This window comes from Gekko japonicus, unplaced genomic scaffold (assembly GCF_001447785.1).
Source record: "Gekko japonicus isolate JY-2015 unplaced genomic scaffold, Gekko_japonicus_V1.1 scaffold264, whole genome shotgun sequence".
Classification (NCBI taxonomy): domain Eukaryota; kingdom Metazoa; phylum Chordata; class Lepidosauria; order Squamata; family Gekkonidae; genus Gekko; species Gekko japonicus.
Genome location: NW_015162484.1, coordinates 478773 through 498650, shown reverse-complemented (window position 1 = coordinate 498650; position 19878 = coordinate 478773). Strand labels below are relative to the sequence as shown.

General features: G+C 40.6%; 1 protein-coding gene across 1 annotated transcript in view; it reads right to left on the bottom strand.

Moving 5' to 3' along the window:
* SEC24D (SEC24 homolog D, COPII coat complex component) overlaps nt 1-19878 on the bottom strand; it is an 83633-nt gene that overhangs the window by 36028 nt on the left and 27727 nt on the right. Inside the window, exons 7-9 of the mRNA XM_015405917.1 lie at nt 18415-18526; nt 17821-17948; nt 8933-9071 (exon numbers count right to left, since the gene is read on the bottom strand). Coding sequence (XP_015261403.1) covers nt 8933-9071; nt 17821-17948; nt 18415-18526 — 379 coding nt within the window. The remainder of the gene's footprint in view (nt 1-8932; nt 9072-17820; nt 17949-18414; nt 18527-19878) is intronic.

The following is a 19878-nucleotide window of genomic DNA, read 5'->3' as shown; positions in this document are numbered from 1 at the left end:
ACACTGGACTACATTGACCAATGATGAGACAGCTTTGTAAGTACTATGCAGAATGTGTGAGTATACAGTATATTTAACCTCCTTTATCACACACACACACATTTTAAATGTATCCTGATAGTGCAGAGAAGATATTGTGCTACAGAATCAGAAAGGTCTCTTTAAGTGTAGATTGTATCAGCACAGATTCAAGAATGGAAGCACTGATACCAACGAAGGTCGAGAACACTCTGGATGACTATGTAGATGAACCCTTGAAGCTATGCTTGTTTACGTTTAGATGGTAAACCTTACATTTAAATCTCCTTTTAATCTGGATGCTAGTGAAATGCCTGACATTTGATTTTGCACCCTCTTCTTAAGCTGTACCAGGCCATTCCCCCACTCTTCATTTCAGTGTGTACTGTACAAAAAGGAACTCAAATGAAAGGGCCCTGCAGAAGTGCAAATTATTATTTAAAACTGATATTGCAAATAGAATGGTTTGGTAGTTTATTGCTGTGCACACAGCAGGCATTTGTGAAAACTTAATACTGAATAACAGCCTATGTAGCCAACTCCCCTCTATGTTCTGTTCCACAATTTAAGCTTTGAAGCAAACAAGAATTGGCACAAGTCTTTCGAGGTTCATGTTTCAGAGTTGAAAAGATTACTGTATTTGGGAAAGCTCTGTGCCACTTTGATCCAGCTGAGGAAATCCAACTTGATACAAATGTCTCGAAAGTCTCTTTCTGGCAAAATCTTGGGAGTCAGCCAAAAGCTTAGGAACGCATACTTATGAGTCACATGCAATTGCACTTCGACAAATATGGGATGGCATCTCCTGTGCAAAGTTAACTCCTGTCACAGTAAATGCTTGATGATTTATTTTATTAAAACCCACTGTCGTAAAGGGAGATGATAAACAAAACATTTGGTTCTTCCCTAGGTGATTAAAATGCATTTTTACTTAAAATACATATTTAGCCAATTCGAAAAACAAAACGACACCACCTATTTTCCATAAAATTACATCCGAGACATAAATTACTGGAATAGTGTTATATTACAGAATCGTCATGACCAATTAATTCAAGTAAGTTATACTTAAATTGGTTGGTGATTCTTGCTGAGCACATATAAACATTTCTCAAAACAAATAATGAAAGGCACACTATATACCCTTTTGGATCTTTCCACATATCAAGATAGAAGTGTATTTCTTGCTTCAGTTGCCTGAATTTGAAAAAAACGGGTTGTATTTACATGTAACTGTTGTTCATCAAGTACCTTCTGTGCAGGCACACATGAAGACTACAGACGAGCAGGCCTGCCGTCAAAGAGGTTTTCACAGCTAAAAGCCTCCAGAGGGCACCGCATGCCTCAGCGAAAGTCTTAGTTTCTGTCCAGGGACCATGTGCTCCCATGCCACAATGCCCCCCAACCCTCAGAACCTCTAGCACAGCTGAAACAAGAGCATGCAGCGGGGCAGGAGAGAGGGTATGTGTGCCTGCATGGAAGATGCTTGACGAACAACAGTAACATGTAAGTGCAACCCTGTTTTCACCATCGATCTTCTGTGCAGTCCCACATGGGGATTCAAGCAAGCTAAGTCACAGGCAATGGGGCATGCTCACCTCATTTGAACACAGGCTGAAGCACCGCTTTCCCCACCTTAGCCTCTCGTCTTACTTGCAGATCCAAGACGTAATGACACATAAAGGTATCTGCAGATGACCAAGTAGCATCTCCACATATCTCTGTCAGAGGCACGCCATCAAGGAAGGCTGTGGAGGAAGCCACAGCCCTAGTAGAATGTGCAAAAATTTCTAAGGGACATGGTACACCCACTAAACTATAACACTGTCTGATGGTTGAAACAATCCATCTGGACAATGACTGAGAGGAAGCTCTTTTCCCTTTATTAGGACCAGCAAAACATACAAATAGTGTTGTATCTTTGTAGAATTTCTTAGTCCTTTTCAAATAAAACAATAAAGCACTTCTAACATCCAAGGAATGCAACAAACGTTCATTCTCCGAACTTGTATGGGGAAGAAAACTGCTAAAATAGTATTTTGAGATAAGTGGAACCTAGACACCACCTTAGGAAGGAACCTGAGAATGGGCCAAAGCATTACCCTCTCAGGGAAGATTTTCAAAACCGGGGAGCTTGCTCTGCTAATTCACTAACCCTCCTGACAGAGGTGACTGCCACTAAAAAACAGTTTTCATAGAAAGTAACTTAACTGAGCATGTCGCAAGAGGTTCGAAAGGCTTCTGCATAGATTGGGTTAAACCAGTGTGAGCAACCACTGAATAACCAAGGGATCCTTAGGAGGCAAAGGTTATACAAACCCTTCAAAAACCTTTTGGATAGACAGTGAGCAAATACTGATTGCCCATCTATCTTGCTATGATAACAAGAAATAGCAGCCAAGTGGACCTTTCTTGATGAAAATGACAAATCATTATTATTTAAATATAACAGGTATTCAAATATACCTTGCAAGGGAATAGAATATGGACACACGTCTCTCTCAGTACACCAATTTGTAAACCTTCTCCATTTATAGAGATAGGATTTCCTAGTATTGGGTTTTTGTAAGTTTAAAAGAACAGCATTAACATCCTGAGACAATATGAAATCCCTGTCCCAAGCCTTCATACAGTGAGATTTAGATGATCCAGGTCATGGTGAAATACTGGGTGATGGTGGTGGTGGAGCCAATTGTGTCAAGCCCGATGCTGACTTAGCTAGAGCCGAACAGAACGCAGGGTCAGAGGCTTTAAGTGCCTTCTCCCACAATACTACCTTTCATTTGGAAGCTCTATCACCTCTAGCTTTAGGGGTGAATTTTTGGCATATCTTACAAGTAGGGATGTTATGTCCTTCACTCAGGCAGAAGAGACACATCATGCTTGTCCACCTGGGTCATTTTGGACCCGCGATGTGTACACTTCTTGTACAGTGCTTTCTGAGCCACCTTGAAAGCCCAAGAAAGAAGCAAATCTTCTGCAAAAGCTTCCTCACCGATCTGACATTCCAGAGACTAGCCAACTAACAATCTACCCCTTTAGTGGCAAAAGAGGAACCGAGGGTGAGGGGAGCTGCAGTGCTGGAGCACATAGTCTCTGGGTGGGAACTAAGACTTTAGCTCCAGTGCACAGCATGCCCTGGAGGCTTTTAGCTGTAAAACCCTCTGCGACAGCATGCCTGCTCATGCACAGTCCCCATGTGGCCATGCACAGAAGACTGATGGTGAACAGCACATTCTTAGGAAAAAAGCAAGGCTCAGAGCCCAGGAAAAAACGTATTCTGCAGCAGTGTTGGCAACAAAGAAACCGTACTCTTCCTTTAACAAGGCATTTGTAGAATGTCATTCTGTGGCACTATTAAATATTGTTAAGGGGCTACTGCAACCTCCTTTCAGAAAAATCCTTGGAACTATCTCCAGCCTCCTGCACTTTATTTGTGAAGCATTTTGAGGATGAACTCACTCATATCTACTCGGATGTTACAACCTAGTCGCCTGTTCGCAGGATGGGCGGGGTATAAATGTAATTAATAAATAAAATACTGGAAGCTTCTTTAGCTAGTCAATCATAGCTTCTTCAATGGATTATTGCCCCTGAAAATACAGAGAAGTAGAAAAATCTACTGAATTCTATATTTCCTTGGCTCATAATGCTCACCTTCCCTACAAACATGACCATTATTTAGTACAGATATATAACTCAAACTATACAACAGCAGCATTCTTTTCCACTCAGCCCTACTCATCTTGTGGTGGCTGCTCTTCTACTGCTACTGGGGTACTGTTTCAGCAGTGTCCCAATAGCGCCTAATAAGCAGCTATCACTGATACCAGCCTCCAGCCTCATCACCAGCAACATAAGAGCCACAGTTTCAAAACCAGATTAAGAGGTGGTTGGGATAATGGAAGATGTTTGGATGAGACACGAGATAATTGGGGATCATGGGAAATATAGTGAAATTATGACCAGTTAGAGAAGAATGTGGTCTGTAGATTCTCCTGAACCTTTCAGAAGCATTTCATAGCACTGACTATGGAATCCTTCCAGGCCATATTTCTTGACTGGGAGCCTCTTTCTGGAAGGCAGATTTCAGAAGTGAGGCTGAGAGGCTGTTACTCTGCAATACAGGAGTTGCTGTATGGTATTCTAAGGGTTCAATTGAGCCTCCTGTGCTATTAAACATCTACATGAAACCACTGGAGAGGTTATCCAGACAACTCAGTGACTGTATGCTGATGATACTCAAATCCTGTTTTATCGAATCCACATGAAATGATGCTGTCCTTGAATACATTCCTGGCAGGCAAGAATGAATTGGAAGAGCATGAATAAACTTAAACTCAATCCAGAGAAAAGAGAGTCAATGACAGCAATGGATTAAACAGGGAAATGCATGTGTTGGAGGGAGCTGCATTCTAGATAGATGTCCTTCTTAACTTGAAAAGTCCTGTAGGGGGCACTGGGTCCTTTGATTCATAGGTTTTTCAATGTCTACCTGATGGCAAGGGTTTGTTTATTTATTTATTGGATTTCTATCCCGCCCTCCCTTTGATGGGTGCAGGGCAGCTTCCAACAATAAAATAAAATACAATTAAAACAATTTAAAAGACAATTTACATTTTAAAATACAATACAGTATCACATAATGCAACTCTAGTAAGAACCAGATGTCTCAGTGGTTAATGATGTTGAATTTAAGTTCTTGCTTGGAGATCCTCAAAATTTAGGCTCTCAAAGGACCCAGGCTACTGATAGAGGAACCCAAGGAAGGGGACGCCCGCTGCCTCAACCAAAGGCCTGGCGGAAGAGCTCCATCCTGCAGGCCCTGCGGAATTGTAGTAAATCCTGCAGGGCCCTGATCTCACATGGGAGCACATCCCACCAGGCAGGGGCCAGGGCCAAAAAGGCCTTGGCCCTGGTCGAGGCAAGTCAGACATCCCTGGGGCCAGGCACCACCAGAAGATGTTGGTTGGTGGACCTCAGTGCTCTACGGGGCTCATATGGGGAGAGGCAGTCTCGAAGGTATGCTGGCCCCTGGCTGTATAGGGCTTTGAAGGTAAGCACCAGCACCTTGAACCGGATCCAGAATTCGATAGGCAGCCAGTGCAGGTTGCGCAGCACTGGGAGGATGTGCGTCTGCTGTCAACACCCGTGCTGCTGTGTTCTGCACTAGCTGTAACTTCCGAAGCTGAGTCAATGGCAGCCCCACATAGAGAGAATTACAATAATCCAGTCTGGAAGTGACCATTGCATGGATCACTGTCGCTAAGCCGTGGGAGGTGAGATATGAGGCCAACTGCCTGATCTGTCTCAGATGAAAAAAGGCAGACCTGGCAGTGACAATGACCTGGGCCGCCATGGTAAGGGAGGCATCCAGGAACACCCTAAGGCTCTTTACCTCTGACGTCAGGACCAATGGAGCCCCATCAAAGGCTGGGAGCCCAATCCCCTGTCCCAGTCTCCCATGACTCAATACAGGGCCTCCGTCTTAGATGGATTTAACTTCAGTCGGCTCTGATGCAACCATCCAGCCACAGCCTGTAATGCTTTCTCCAGCTCTCCAGGGGCCATATCTGGGTGGCCGTCCATCAGCAGACAGAGCTGGGTGTCATCAGCATACTACACCCAAGCCCATACCTCCGAATAATCTGGGCGAGGGGGTGCATATAGATATTGAATAACGGATGGGAGAGAATTGCTCCCTGTGGCACACCACATTCCAGTGGGTGTCGCTGGGATAACTCTCCCCCAAGCACCACCCTCTGTCCCCGACCTAGGAGAAAGGAGGCTAGCCACTGCAAGGCAAGTCCCCGTACCCCAGTGTCGGCAAGGCAGTGGGTTAACACATCATGGTCAACCATATCAAATGCTGCCAACAGATCAAGAAGTATCAGCAGCGGTGATACACCTCAATCCAGATGTCCCCAGAGGTCAGCCACCAGGGTGATCAACATCATCTCTGTCCCATGGGTGGGGCGAAAGCCGGACTGGAAGGGATCCAGGATCTTAGCATCATCTAAGAAAGACTAGTTTGCAAAGCTACTGAAGACCTCTACTGAAGGAGGAATCTTTAGACAAGCATAACTGGGCCAAGTATACACCTGTCTTGAATCTTCCCATTTTGGGTAGTGGCAGATAAATCCCACCAATATTTGAAAAAGACATCTGCCTTTGATCCTTTCCATTCAATCTTCAGCCCTAGTTTAGAGACAGAGATGGCTTTAGTGGTGCTTGTGGATGACCTCCATCTCCAGAAAGGCAAGGATTGCTATTACATCTGTCAGCAGCCTTTGATACAGTTTTTTCTAGCAGACCACTCACAAAATATTCCAGTGGCAGATGCTGAATACTCTCCTTGGAAGCAGACACTGGGGGCAGGGGGGGGCAGCAAGGCTCTGTGTTAGCTCCTATGTTGTTTAATATTTATGTGGAGATACTCTGACGTTTTAGAGTAGGTTGTCATCAATATGCCGATGACAGCTATATATTATTGTGTATAAGCCTCCAGCTGCAGCTGTCTCTGTCCTGAGCCAATGTCTGATGCAGTGATGATGTGGCTAAGGAAGAACAAACTAAAACTGAATCTAGATTTGACTGAGGTGATATTGGCTGGAAAGGCGAATACTGTAAATGGGATGACTCTGCCTACTATTAATGGTATGCAGCTTTTACTACAATACTCTGTTAAGAGCTTCAGAGTTTTGCTTGATCTTGGAGAAACAGGTTCCATGTCCGCAAAAATGGTTGTTGGTTTGTTTTCTGACTTACATCTAGTTAGGAAGCTGGCTCCCTACTTGCAGGTGCCTGAAATGGTCATGCTGACCCATGCTTCAGTAGCCTAGAAACTAGATTACTGTAATACAATCTACATAGGGCTGCCCATGAAGATGACTTAGAAATTGCAGCAGGTACAAAATGCGGCATCCCATTTGATATTTGAAGCTATCTGGTGAGACCATGTCACTTGTATTCTGAAGTCCCTTCATTGGCTTCTGGGTAGTTTCTGATTCAAGGTGTTGGTGCTTACCTTTAAAGTTCTTCATGAAATGGGGCCTGCATAGCCGAAACACTGCCTTTCCTTCTAGGTTCTTCCCAACAAGGCCTACTGTCAGCATCCTCCTTCTCTAAGCCACATTCAGAAACAATCCTGGCTCAAGCCTTTTCAGTGGCTGCCCCATGCCTCTGGAACAGCCTTCTGGGCTTTCCAACAAGGCTGCAAAAAGAGCCGTCCCAAAGAGCTTTTGGGGTACCCTGAGCCTGGGAGAAAGGGTAATACTCTGCTGATGATAGCATAAGGTGTTTTTAGAATAGGTTTAATGTTTTTATATCTGCTGTTTTAACATTAGTTTTATCAAACCATTTTTATACTGCTGTTACCTGTCTTTGGCCATGAGATGCTCAGGAGAAAGATGGTCATATAAATGTTTTAAATAAATTAATAAATAAAAGATGATCCCATAATTTTCAGATAGTACAAATGGCTGACTACCAATATGGTCAAGCTTGCATGTTCTTATTTCATTCATTCTGCATTCATTCTGCACCACCACCCCCCCCGCCATTCATTTCCCGGTTCAATCAAGATGTTAACGTCAGCCTTTCAAGCTCCAAATGGACTGGGTCCTGAGCACCTTCGGGCATCTCTCTTCTCACGTGAACCTCCCTGATATTTAAGATCTATCAATCAGACTCTGCTGTGTGTTCCATTTTATGTGGAGGCACAACTGACCTCTATAAGATCCGGATCCTTTTCTGTAGAGATCCTGGAGTTGTGCAACACTTCCCTCAAGATAATTGGTTTAGCGCTCTCTCTCTCGATTATCTTTTTAAAGGCAGCCAAAAATCTTCCCTTCTTCTTCTGCTTTTGGTGACTAAAGAACAGCAGCAGCCCAGATCTAATCTTTCTGAACTACATTTCTGCTGATTGTTATTTATTGATATTAATGTTTTTTCTGGTTTTAATTTTTCTAAATCACTGTGTTTATTGTAATACTGAACAGCAGCACAGGAAAATATTTTATAATTGAATAAATAAAAATTACCATTACATCACAGCAGACTTAATTTATAATCCAGAAGTAAGAAGGCAAAGCAAAAAAGTTTCTCTCAAAATCCCGTCGCAGATTTAAGTGTCAGCTATAATGACTTAGTAAATAAACGGTTTGCTGTTTTAGTCTTTATACCCTATTAAAGAAGACTGAAAGAAGACAGTCAATGTGTTTCATCATATTCTGTGTGAGATTTCTACAAAATGCTTCTCTTAGTGTCTAGCATTTTATTAGCAAAGACCAGGGGTCATTTCGTAGAAAAAGAGCTAGGGGGACTCATTAGCATAACTCATTAGCATATGCCACACCCCCTGACATCAGGGGCCCGGCGGTGGACCTGCAAGGCCAGCGGGAGTGCGAGGAAGCCCCGCCAAGGCCCTCCCTGGCCCCAGGCAGGCAGGGGTGGGGAGAGGCGGGGAGGAAGCAACTTACCCTCCCTCTTCTCCTGCCTCCTCCTGGCTGAATGAGGGCTGGAAGCAGGGCGGCCAGAAGCAGGGGGCAGGGCTTTGTCATGTGCCCCGCCCCTCTGCACCTCACCCGGGGGAACTGCGTTCCCCCGCGTTCCCCCCCGAAATGACCTCTGGCAAAGACTATTACTGAAAGCAATACCATTCAAAATATCTGTATTCACCTCCAAACATTCAGCAGCACTAGCAATTGCATGCACAAGCGGAATAAAACAGCAACAATTGCAATAGTAAACCACTACACAGGAAGTAAATTCCACTGAAATCAACATGACTTTCAAACAAATAAATGCAGTTAGGCTTGAAATGAAAGTGAAACAAATTCTTTTTGATAAATAGTGCTGTGTTTGTTTTGAAAGTGACTAATTTTGGGAAATATATCAAATGGACACTACTTACCATCATTCACACAGTTACAAAATCCACACTGATATTTTCTTCCGCCTTCAATGAACTGCATGAAGGGGCACATATATGCTTTGCACCTGTTGCATCGAATGGGCCCTGTTTCCCCATGGTTTACCAAATAAAGTGGTGTCTGCAGAAAAGGGAAAAACAACATCGTTTATTTTAAAATCTTCACATCACTATACATCAGTCCTGAAATGGTAATTTAATAATGGCAAATCAAAACTCTTTCAACCATGGATGCATTCACCCTTCTTTTTCTTTCCCTGTCTCATACTAATGCAGAACAGAATCAAAATAAATGAATACAGGCTGAATACATTTTCTATATCCAAATTGTCTTTAAAGGACAGCAGGCACAATTTACTCATGGACTAGAATGAGGTGGTAAAATCCTACAGGGCTATATGCTGTATCACTTCAGATAGAATGTACCTTTTTTTTTTTTTAAACTCCTTCGGTAACTCCTTAAAAATAAGAATTCCTTCCTCTGCCATATGGAGTGATGCCACCTTACTTTGCTGCGAATGCTTTTGTCCACCTTACTCTGCAAATCACCACCACTGCAAAGAACAAGGCTCCAGTGCACAACTTCGGCTGCTGAATATTATGATTAATAAGAATTTAGGTGGTAGTCCTACAGAACTATATCTGGGTAAAACTGATTTTTGTAGTGGCCCTAACAGACCCAGACTAGCCCAATTTCACCAAGCTTGGAAGCAAAGCATGGTCAGTACTTTGATAGAAGACCCCCAAAGGAAGACTGGGGCTACTATGTAGAAGAAGGCAATAGCAAAGCACCTCTGCTCATCTGCTGCCTTGAAAACCAAAAGAGGTTCCACTTCATGGAGCTGCCATAGGTCAGTTGTGATTTGACAGTACACTAGACACATTTATTTGGAATTAAGGACAAATGGAATTATGAAGTCTTTACCAAAAATGTGCATATTCCAAACAAGATTTCTTTTTGTCTACCTTAAATGTTGAAGAGGGAGAGGGCTAATTTCTTTGAAATTTACTGCATTTATTTTTGCTGGATAATCTCAAACCAAAGATCCCAATATTCCCAATTGATAAACTGTCTCAGGCCCTCTTTAGAAGGAAAAGATGAGGCCATTTTAAACAAAATAATAGCAAATCTGGGAAGAGTTTAAGATATACAGTGAGAAGGAACTACTGTCCCAATTAAGTCCTAAAACAGCTCAAACTTTTCTTCAAAGTTCGGTCTTCTTCCAAAATCCATGTTTTTAAAAAGAAAGCAAGGAAAAGCCCATGGTTGGTAGAGAGAATTATTTTGGTAGGATTTTGTACTTCTTTGATGTCACTCCCTCGTGGATTTTAAATCAGGTTTGCAGCTCAGTTTTCACAATACCAATGCAAGTAGTATGTACAATACAAAATTAATCATCTGTATAAAAAGTTATGCTCCCACTCAAACTTGGCACATAGTTTCTTTCTGACTACTAAATAAAATACCTTTAATTTCAAACCACCAAGAACATACAGTCTTGTATTCCTGGCGGGCATTTCAATTATACACATTAATTTTATGGAATTAACATTCCATAAAATTAGCATGCATACTGTATACAAATAATAAATTCAAACTCCTGTAATCCCAACTGTAGCTACCAGTGTAGATGGTGCATAGTTCAGAAAACAATTTTATGCCCCATACCCTCTGTAGGTGTCACTGTGAACTAGGATATGAAAATAATTCAGAGGGCCAGTTTATTGCAATCTCACCTAAATCACTAGGAAAAATTCATACTGCCCTCAGGACAGCAAGACAAAATCCACTTTCTTAATGAAGTCAGGAAAAGTCCAACCTGCGTTACTAATTTCTTATTATCACATTATATATTAACATTTATTATGGGGAAATGGATATATTCACAGTTGATATTAAGAATGCCCACTTTGTGTCTAATTATTTAAAATAAATATTAGATTCTTCTGGGAAACAATAATTTAAATGCTAATCCCACACATGAAATATTTAAAATCAGAATAATCTAGAGGTTATGCGAACACCATTCAAGTCTACACAGAGAGATGGTTTTCTTAGAAATTCATAGTTCACTCTTTGCTATTTTTGGTTACAGTTGCATTAACAACCATAAAACACCTAAGTATTCTTCCCTTATAAATTAGCAAATTACAGATATGATATCTCAGTATCTGAAAAAACAAAGGATAGGATCCAGTGATGGGACGGCAGAATGGAAAATACACTGAGCTCAGTTCTGTTTGCACAAGCAGTAGCACAACTGCAGCACAACACAGTGCTTTAATATAATTTAACAAAATACCAATGTGCATATGGAGCAATGGAATGAACAATGTAGCTGTCTTTAGAAGAAGAGATTGGATTTATACCCCACCCTTCACTACCCAAAGGAGTCTCAGAGCGGCTTACAAACTCCTTCCCTTTCCCTCCCCACAACAGACACACTGTGAGGTCGGTTTTGAAATCGTCCCTTGTGCTATGTCTTGTACATGAGTAAAAGCTAGTGGGGGTACAATTGCATAAGCAGACAGTAAGAAATCATTTTAGCTACTGTGCATATGGAAATTTTCTGTAGGATCCAACCCACCAGGCAGCCAAAGAGACAACGTTGTGCAAATATATAAAATTTATATATCAGCAGACTTAGCAGTCAAAATTCTCTTAATAAGAATAATCTCTTAACAACAATCATACACTATTAAGAAAAAGCTGCCCCAATCCCAGGAATAGCTGATAACTCATCTTCCCCTTATCTTTAACTTGCATGTTTGTAAAAGGTGACACAGACATGCTTGGGCGGTCAACACATTCCAAGATGGTCAATGGGTACAATACCCCACTGGCATACCATGACACCAGAAGAACAAATAAAACCAATGATATTAAAACCAGAGAACAAAACTTGGAACCATGACTACACTGGCTAATGCATAAAGCTAAAGGTTTATGACCACATTCCACTGTAGTGACACCACCTGAATGGCTGTTATGGCATCTATGAACTGATACTGGAATAGCTGAAAGCAGAAAACAGTCCTCAGACATGAGCAGACTTAGGATCATATTTTTTAAAAAAAACCAAAAACCTATTCAGGCTTTTTGTTCTATATAAAATGCCTCTTAATTTTAAACAATCTGTACAATTAAAGCCTCCAAAAGCATCTGTAATTTCTTGAATCAGGAAAGTGGAATGAATGGATTGTAGTGCAAATTATTACACATAAAGGAATACATTCTGTAATTCAGACTCTGGCAGATTTCTAGTGTTAAAATAGACTAGCCTAACTGAACACCGAAGATACATAAAATACTGGGCAAACAGGAACTACGCAAAGTCCATTTTTTAAAATCTGTGCTGGCAGAGTCATCTACTCCCTACAATATCTTATGCATATATCATCTTCAAACACTGTTTCAAGCTCTGTAATTCTGTTGTTCTGTGTGGTTCACATTTGTCCCCTCTCTCCTGTCCAACCTGTCCTGGTGCGCTTGGTATTAGATAGTAGACTACAGATTCTAAGGACGGGAGATCTGAAGCAAGGGTGCTTAACACCACAGAGCGCATGCAGCTACTTCTCAGCTTTGAAGTGCTGATTGTTATTTGGATGCTGGGCCATGCTGTTTATCAAGGGAAGGTCAGCAGTTGGGACAGAAGCAGGGACATGAAATTGGAATGCAAGATGATAATCAAGAAAATGTACTAGACAACAGGTCTCCAAAATGTCAGCAAGCATAAGCAATCAGAATGAAGGAACTGAAAGGACAGAGAGTTAACAAACCGTATATGCAGAAGTGACAGGTAATAGCTAATAAAAGAAGCTGTGGTTTTAACTTTGTTATTGGGAAGTCATTAAAATAACTGCTGCTCACTTTTTCACACCTAGTTTTGCATGGCTTTTACCCAGCTGACATATTTGGATTAGTGACATTTACAGCAGTAAATATAGTGATAACAGCTTAATGGATCTGTGGTTTCATGCAAACTGTTAAACTCGGGCCCCCATGAGCATTTGCAGAGAAGCTTTCCACTTCTGCTGAAAGTGATGGAAAGAACTTTTAAATCAAGAAAACTTTATTTAGTGCTCTTAGATTGGACACATTCATTGAGACACATCCATCAGAAAGCATTCAAAGAGCCCCGGTGCTTTGGAACTCACTCTTGAAACAATCCTTGATCCTTTGACAGCCTAAAGAGCTCAGTGCCCTGTGCAAGCTGAATTTACATAAACATATAGATTTAATATGAACATTTTGCAGTGACTAAAGCTGCATCTTGCAAAGGATTTGAACAAAGAACCTATGCATTTTAAAAATTCTTTTTTGCAGCAGACATTGTATGTGTAAATGGCTCCTATGAAATGGGAGTTTACATCAGACTTTTGACACAGAAGCCCAGCCCAGTCTTCAGAAAAATGTGTTACCTTACAAGGGCAAAATAAATCAGCCACCCAATCAGACGGCAGTTACCTAGTTATTATCAGGAACGCTCAAACACCCACCAGTTCAATTCACATCCTGTTCATGGGTTGAGAACAGGAAGCCGATTTTTGATGACTGGTTCTATTGTTCATTCAATGAGCTGCTTGACAGTACGCTTTCATAGCACTGCAGTACAGGACAATCAGTTTTACCTGCAGTCACGGCTGCCATTTTCCCAGCTACTCCACTGGAAGGCTTTTTGAGGTTAACTGCTATCGCGTTATTGTGTACCAAGTTTCTATCAATCCATTGCCATGACTGCTGAAGTCTCAGCTTTCATTTTTTTTAAAGTCAGTCTCTAGCCTTGAATTGTGGGGTTAAAAGGGAAAATGTGCTGACCCATCTGAACCAAAATAGCGAAGGGCAGCAAGTATGAAGTTATAAATAGAAATATGTGTACGTAAAATTAACAAAGAGGGGTGTTACTTTGTTTTTACAAGGTCCATAAAGGGTTTCTCACGATGCCTTTAAAAGCAGCAAATTAAACCTTTATTCGGGTTGTATAAAGTTTCCCATTTATGTCATTTCCCTTAGGTTTAGGGTAGTTTATTATATTGTTTAATATATTATTGTTACTATGATTAACTTTGGCAACTAAAAATGGAACATTATTCCATTTTAGAATGATAATGTTAAATTATAAAGTAAGATGTATGGGAAAAAAACCACCATTCTGATATATAATTTATACAACAAAACCCAAAAAGAAGCTCAGTTAGCAGAATCATCCACAGGGGCCATCCTACTGTTACTGAACTGTAGTCAAGATATTTTGCCACAATGCCTGTTGGATGTTCTACAGTTGGTCTAAGTTGGTAATGAAGAGCACATGAAGCTGCCTTGTCAGACCATATCAAGATTGGCAGTGTCTGCTGTGACTGGCACTCGCTTCCAGGGTCAACAGAATGAACTATCTAATCACTTTAGATGAATATACCACACATTGAACTTAGGACCTTCTTAGCATGCAGAGCAGATGCTCTACCTCTGAGCCACAGCCTCTCTCCCCTTACTACATAAGGCCCAGGGGGCAGAACTGGCCCATCCAGGGCTCTTATGCGGCCCACAAGCAACTGGTGCAAGGGAGAGAGTGCTGGGGGGAGTGGGGGGAGCCACTGCACTGTAGCTTCAGAACGGCAGACCAACCTCATCTGCAGCAGTGACGCACAGTGGGAGCATCTGACCAGTCCATGGGGCCTTGTAGTGAGGATACACCAACACGGAATTTACCAGCTGCTGCCCTTTTATACAGTTTATATCTCCAGGTCCTGGCATTTTATATACACATGGCCCGGCTCGACAAAGTGACATTTATGTCAGATCTGGCCCTTGTAACAAATGAGTTTTTCACCTCTGCCTTACTGCCTTGAACATTCAAGTAGTTATTAAAATAAATCCTAACACTGCACTGTTTGCATATTCCATCTTCACAAAGCATGTCTCACATGCTTCATGTTTTGTTTTGAGTCAGCAGAGTTAGATCTTTCTTTGGGTGGTCGAAAGTACCATCAAGTCACAGCTGATCTGGAGTGAACTATCAGGGTTTTCAAGGCAAGAGACATTAGGGTGGTTTGGCGTTGCCTTCCTCTGCACAGCAGCCCTGGACCTCCTTGAAGGTCTCCCATCCATATACTAATGAGGGCCGACTCATCTTAGCTTCCAAGATCTGATGAGACAGGGCTAGCCTGGGCTAGCCAGGTCAGGGCAGAGCTATATTTTAACTAGTCCAAATATCATACCATCAAGAGGTTACAAAATATAAAGCAATGACACTATTGCTCACCCTACACAATTCAGACCACACCACAGAGTGCTACATGAGCACAGTTGCACTGTAGAAAGTCCTGGCTGATAAATGTAACACAACTTCATTCCCAACCCAGAATATTCAATATGACCAGAGAGAAAACTTCTCCTCAACTCGAGTACACTAGCCCTAATTTAACACAAGCAAATCCTATTTTCACATGTTAATCTATGTAGAATGGGTTGGATCCAGCCATGTTTTCCACTCAATCTCACCCAATCTCTATCCTTACTACAGTCCCCATCCCACCTGCAAAACAGACGTCCCATGTGTCTTTTTTACATGTACGTACCATGATTCCTAGCATAGCTTTTTTTAATGGTCAAAGGAAATACTTTCCTTCCTTTTTCACTAGCAGAAAAAGGAAAGTGCAGAATCACAGCCACTTATAATTAAGCATTTCATTTTAATATCTTTAATATTATATGAAAATTTTCCTCACATGTATTCTGCTCAGTCACATTTTTGTTTCATGTTTTTTAGAAATGCATTCATTTCATATTTTTCTCTGCACATGAGGTTTTTCTTGTGGTAACTATATTTCTTTGCATATAGGTGGATCTCAAAAAAGTTTCCAAGGTTCTTTGTTGCATGTTATGATCAGCTTTTGTTTATTTCTCACAGATGAATTTTTTCTCTCCCCATTTGGGGTTCAATGAATAGTTTGGCAACATATACTGCATAGTCATGTAGACTACTTTGCAGTTATCTGTATATTATACTGGATGACAGCATGTTCTTTCCACCTATCCTGCACCTTTGCGGTTTCAGTACACAAGCAAGAAGCCATATTACTTCCCTCTTCCCTTATGTTTATAGAGAGGGAGCTATGAAGATACACAAGCAGTACTCAAAAAATACTCAACAAAAACAACAATTAATGAAACACATATATGGGAAGGAGGTCAATGAGGGAATGGCAAATAAAACAGTTTTTTTTCTGTTTTACCAATTGTAATGAGATTACATTGAACTTGCTATTGAATACTTCTTAAAGCAACCTACATTTATTTTAGATACTGCAAAAACACACATATGCACATATTATTTAGAACTGAATTAAGCTTCACACAGTGCAATACATACCTCTAGCGCAGATAATATTAGTAGCAAGCAGCATTAAATGTTAAACAAAGATCATCTGGTTTATCCAAGCTTGGCAAAGATTCATGCATCTTCAAAACAAACTTGCAGAGTGCTTGGCCCAACATGATAGCTGTTAGCATTTATTTTTATAGCCTGTTGCTAAAGCAGTGGTTTGCTAAAAATAAATTATGTCAAACAATGATATCGTATTCTCTAAAAACTATTAATAGCCTTCATATATCATCCCTATTGGGGTAGGAAAAGAATGAAAAGAAACTGTTGTCTGAACTAATAAATCAATATAGACAAGATTACATTTATTTATTTAAAATACTTATATCCCACTTTTCTCCCAGTCAACGGGACTCAAAGTGGCTTGCATCAAATGTAAAAACAAGTACAAATCCACATTACAGATAGCAACCTCTCTGTAAACAACTGAACAACAATTATCTCTATCCAACTCAAGGATTTCTTGAAATCGTGCATATATTTACATGCCCAAATCTGACCCCAGAAGATGCCTGTTGAAAAGAAGAAGAATAAGAGATTGGATTTATATCTCACCCTTCACTCAGACTCAGAATGGTTTACAAACTCCTTTGCCTTCCCCTCCCCACAACAGACACCCTATGAAGTAGGTGGGGCTGAGAGAGCTCTGAGAGAACTGCTCTTGAGAGAACAGCTCTGAAAGAGCTTGTAACTGACCCAAGGTCACCCAGCTGGCTTCATGTGGAGGAGTGGGAAATCAAACCCGGTTCTCCCAGATTAGAGTCCGTGCACGTAACCACTACACCAAACTGGCTCTGTGATTAGAGGTTTGCTAGGTCTGGCTGGAGCCTTCCCATTTGCAAGGGCATGACCATTCATTTCAGAGGATGCTCCTGAATTATGAAAACAGTCTTGTTATTTGACCAATGAATTTTCTTTACCCTTCTATCATAGTACAATTCTCACAAAAAAAGGCAGAGGCTATGTATATGTAACCCATGATAGCATTCGTTTTATTAGCTGTAGTGTAAATAGATCATCTGCATTTACCAGGAAGAGGTGTGACAATTTCCCTTTTCTCTACCTAGAGCTAACACGTGGGAGTATGTGTATATATGTTATTCTCAAGTGGGCTGACCATACTCAGAATCCTGGCAGATACTAACTCAACCCAGGAAATTAGCTAATAGCACTAGAAGGGTGAGAACGACCAACACCTATTTTGTTGTTTCAAAGACCCTGCTTTTAATAGCTGTACGTTCTGAGCTCTCAAGAAAGAAGACTTTGCAGTTTCCCAAGGATAGCCTGGATACATTTGCAGTTCAAGTGTCCGAGAGACCTTTTTTGTATACCAGCCTGGACATATACACTGCTAGATACTAGTGGTTTGTATACAAAATATATTACTGTTTTGCTGAAGGGTACTGAAAACATTTGTGATACCAGCATAAACATAGTTAGTAAAAACCCTAGGTTCTGAACAAAAACTACAGTTTCCTTGCTTACCTCTTTTGGTAGAACACTGGCTAATGGCTTGATGATAGCCGCTAGCGGAATCTGAGCCTGCTTAGCCATATCCGCGGACGAGGGAAAGCAATATGCTGTACATCGAATGTAACGAGGACTGGCATGACCTGAGGCATTCAAAAGAAAATCAAAGCAAGTGAACATAAGATATAACATGTTGTCTTCCTCTTCAGCACTCTCTTATAAAAATAGTTACTTTCTTTACAAAAATTAACAAAGTAATTAAGTCAGCTCAATAACCAAACCTCCTACTAAAATCCTCATCAAATCACAAGTATTTTACAACCCCAGATAGTCCCATTCTTAAATCAAGTCATTAAATTGAAAAGGCCAAACAAATAGGGCTTACTGGTAGAATATGCTCAAGTCATTAAAGAAACAGAATCCCACAGCAGTAGGACATATTTCTACACTACTGTTATACTACATACATGCCTGTCTCACAGAGGAAGCAAAAGAAAAAAAAGTGATCTTAAAATTAACAAAGGCATTGCAGAAATTAAATGTGAACATTTCAGCCGCGAGGGATCTTAAATTCACTTAGAAAAAAGGCTCATATGGTTACACATTTACCTTGATCTTGGATCACACAATCTGTAGTAACCAGAGGGGGAACCTGGCCTTTGATGTTTGTAGCATAGATCTGACCACCCCTGGAAACTTTGTCATTTTCGATTACCTGAATCTAATGAATAAAATACATTTTTAAAAAAGTGTAAGCAGGGTCCAGCTAGGAATTTCTTGGTTTCATTACAATATTACAACAGTATTTGGTCTATTAAACACTCATTACTGCACATCTGAGAGACAGGAGTTTTACCCTCGGTCAGAACCTTTGTTTAACAGGCAAACTCTATGAGGTGACTAAGTAGGGCCTGTTTCATTAATAGATAAAGCACATACAAATCTCATATGCAATGAACACTTTCAGCATCATAAGTCTAACAAAACAGTAGAAAAGTATTTCCTCTTTGGTTGTCAATCAGACCTTAAAAACATGTAAACAGAATAGCTTCCAGGCTGAAGTAATCTCAAAGGCCGTAATAAATTAATATCACACCTTCTTTGAAAGAGCAGGCATCGTATACCCTTTCAGAATTGTCAATATATTACATTGCTGTAGAAATGTATTGTGTTAGGTTTGTTTTACAATATTGCCTATGAAACCAGTTCAGGATATACATTTTAATGAATAACCGTAGTGTAAGATTTACTGTATGCGTCATTCATCCGATAAATAAACTCTTATCTATAACGCATTTGTTAGTCCTCAAATTATCTAAAGACTCAATATTTGGGAGTAGCAAGGCCACTCCTCAGGAATAATATACTAACACCCTTTTATTCTTTAAAATGGTAGAGGTTGATTTATTAAAAATATGATCGCTTTATACAGCTATAATCCATCAAGATATAAAATACAGCTTCTTAAATATATTGTGTAAAATCCAGCAATTTGGAAACTGGGTTTACTATTTATATTTGCATTAAAAACGTTAAATGATATGATTCGTGATAATGGTCAAATTAAAGGACTAAAAATAAAAGAAGAATACAAGCTGTTGGCATTTGCGGACGATTTGGTATTTATTCTAGAAGATCCCATTACTTCAATACTATGGGCATGTCGCAGGGCTTAAAATAAACTATAAAAATATTATTATAAAAATATTACCAAGGCCACTCCTCAGGAATAATATACTAACACCCTTTTATTCTTTAAAATGGTAGAGGTTGATTTATTAAAAATATGATTGCTTTAAACACCTATAATCCATCTCTCCTTATATATAATTGAGTAGTGAACATTCTATTTCGCAACATTCTAAATTTGGCCTCCTTAGTGTTAGGCTGGAAGAAATGCCACTCAGAGGACACTGGCTGGGTTGACTGGCTGCTTTGTGCAGTCCCGCCCAGCGTTCCAAGGTCATTTGCATATGGAAGCTGATTGGACGTCACTCCATTCCACACCTCAAACTCACCCTCCCCCCGCAAGGCAGTTGGAATTTTCAGTTGCATAGGGGAGAGGAGAATGAT